Source organism: Loa loa (assembly GCF_000183805.2).
Source record: "Loa loa unplaced genomic scaffold supercont3.261, whole genome shotgun sequence".
Lineage (NCBI taxonomy): Eukaryota > Metazoa > Nematoda > Chromadorea > Rhabditida > Onchocercidae > Loa > Loa loa.
In genome coordinates this window covers 78,523-80,613 of record NW_018108441.1, presented here as the reverse complement: position 1 = coordinate 80,613, position 2,091 = coordinate 78,523, and the positions used below count along the sequence as shown (strand labels likewise).

General features: G+C 26.0%; 1 protein-coding gene across 1 annotated transcript; it reads left to right on the top strand.

The window, feature by feature from the left end:
• Nucleotides 1-1,251: 1,251 nt before the first annotated feature.
• LOAG_14387 (hypothetical protein) lies at nt 1,252-1,964 on the top strand (the record flags this gene model as incomplete). Its single annotated transcript, XM_003149884.1, has 3 exons — nt 1,252-1,399; nt 1,752-1,901; nt 1,951-1,964. 3 exons carry the CDS (start codon nt 1,252-1,254, stop codon nt 1,962-1,964), a joined length of 312 nt encoding a protein of 103 aa, XP_003149932.1.
• Nucleotides 1,965-2,091: the final 127 nt, after the last annotated feature.

Sequence of the window (2,091 nt, the reverse complement as noted above, 5' to 3'; positions counted from 1 at the left end):
GAAAGTATAAGGTATATTACATTAATTTTAAGCATTTACAATTTACATGATCTTATATCTATTATTGAAACATATCAAAGTATAATATTGAACAAGGTATACAAGTTACGTGATCGTTTATTCTTAAATATAATGTTACTTACGTGAATTTTCACTCAGTCTCTATTTTTTTTGTTGAAATTTAAGTTTTAAAAGAAAATACTCTTTATGATCTGTTTGGGAAAGTTTTTAAATTCTCCATTATCACAAAAAAAAATTTTTAAAGTAATATTTTGGCATTCAAATCAACACTTTATCATCGTGACGTAATGGTTGCGTGAAAAAATTTTTCGTATTTTAGACGTTTTAATTGACGCATTTTACGTGTAGTAAGATAATGTTTGGTAATATTTTAATCATTCATTTTGTAAATTCAATCAATAAATGATATATGAATGTTGTCATAACATACTTTAGTCACTGAAACGATGTAAGTGAAACAAAAAAAAAAGAAACTAAACGACGATTAATTTGCATATAACAATTACCATTGTCAAAATTGATTTGCACAATGGAATGATTACCAATTTCCGCCCAAGTGAGAAAGCATACAAATGCATGAATGAATATGCAAATTATTTGCTATATAACTTAAAGTTCATTCTAATCTGTTAAACTTATAATTTTGTTTTGCTTATGTTAACGCATGTAATATGCATGTAATGATATGTTTCATGCGTGTTAATTCTTTTTTATTCACGTCTGTTAAACGTGTTTCGTGCAAAACAACATATTTTACTTGCTTATATTTGTTGCATAATATCATGTTTGACCTATCATGTTTTGACAGTGTATTTTTACTTTATTGTATACATATATGCTTACTATGAGATAACTTAAATACTTAATTAAATGTATTAGAGAATGTTCCTTAAAGGAAGGATACATTATTCTGTCAATAGTTTTTTATTCTTTTATGAGATGTAAAATGTCATATTTGCTTAGCAATTTAAAAAACAATGAAATAATGCCATCAATCAATACTTATTAAATAGCCTAACTTCTGGCTTAGTCTATTTATTAACTAAGTAATCTTTTTTTGTCTTTTAAAAACTATTATTTAACAATGTAGTGTGAAATTTTAACAATGCATTTCATAAAATAAACAATTTCAAAGTATTCACATAAAATTTGTTTTTTTTATAGAATTACCTGACGTAATTAGTCTAAAATTTTAGCGTAAAATACGTTGCAATAGTAAATCAATACGTGATGAATATTGTACAAAATGATGATGCGCATTGTTCTGTTATTTCGTTGGTAAAGAAAGGATATGAAATTGTCAAGCGATTTGTCATCAAAAAACCAATTCCGCTAGATTCGTTTGTATCTGATGGTGATATTCCTGTTACACCTGATGGTAATATTTCTCATAGATCTGATAGGTAATCATATAGTGACTGATAAATTTATATCCAGAATGAATTATTTTTAAATTCGTAGCAAATTTGACATTAATAGTAAAGAGTGCATCATTCATTTCCGATATACCTAAACTAATTGGTTCAGTTAAAGAAAATTCATTTGTCAGTTAACTCATTTACTAATTGATCATATTCCATATGTTGTTATCAATTTATTAATTATTCAGTGATCGAATTTTTCAACATTTAAAAAGTTTAAATTTGAAAATCGAATTTACTAAACATATATATTATTTCACATACTTCTTTTTTTTCTTTTTTGAAAATAATCAGAAATAAATTATTTAGATTCAGATTTGTTAAGCAGTATTGAAGAACAATCGGATTTCATATTTGATGTTGGATCCGGACGAACATATTCCTTGCCACAATATATCAATTATGTTAATGATCAGGAAGACGATGACGATTTGATGATAATGCCGAATACGGAAATAGGTTTGATTAGTTTAATTCTTGCAGCATTTTCGCAAATCATACATTTTAGATATTCGAGAATGATTTTGATGGTGTATTAAAGCTAAGAAAGCGTAAAATGTTGGAAAAATTGCGTGAATGACATGTCACAGATACAATGTTTCATTATAAATTCTACATTGAGATGACAAAAAAGTATGATAAATTAGCA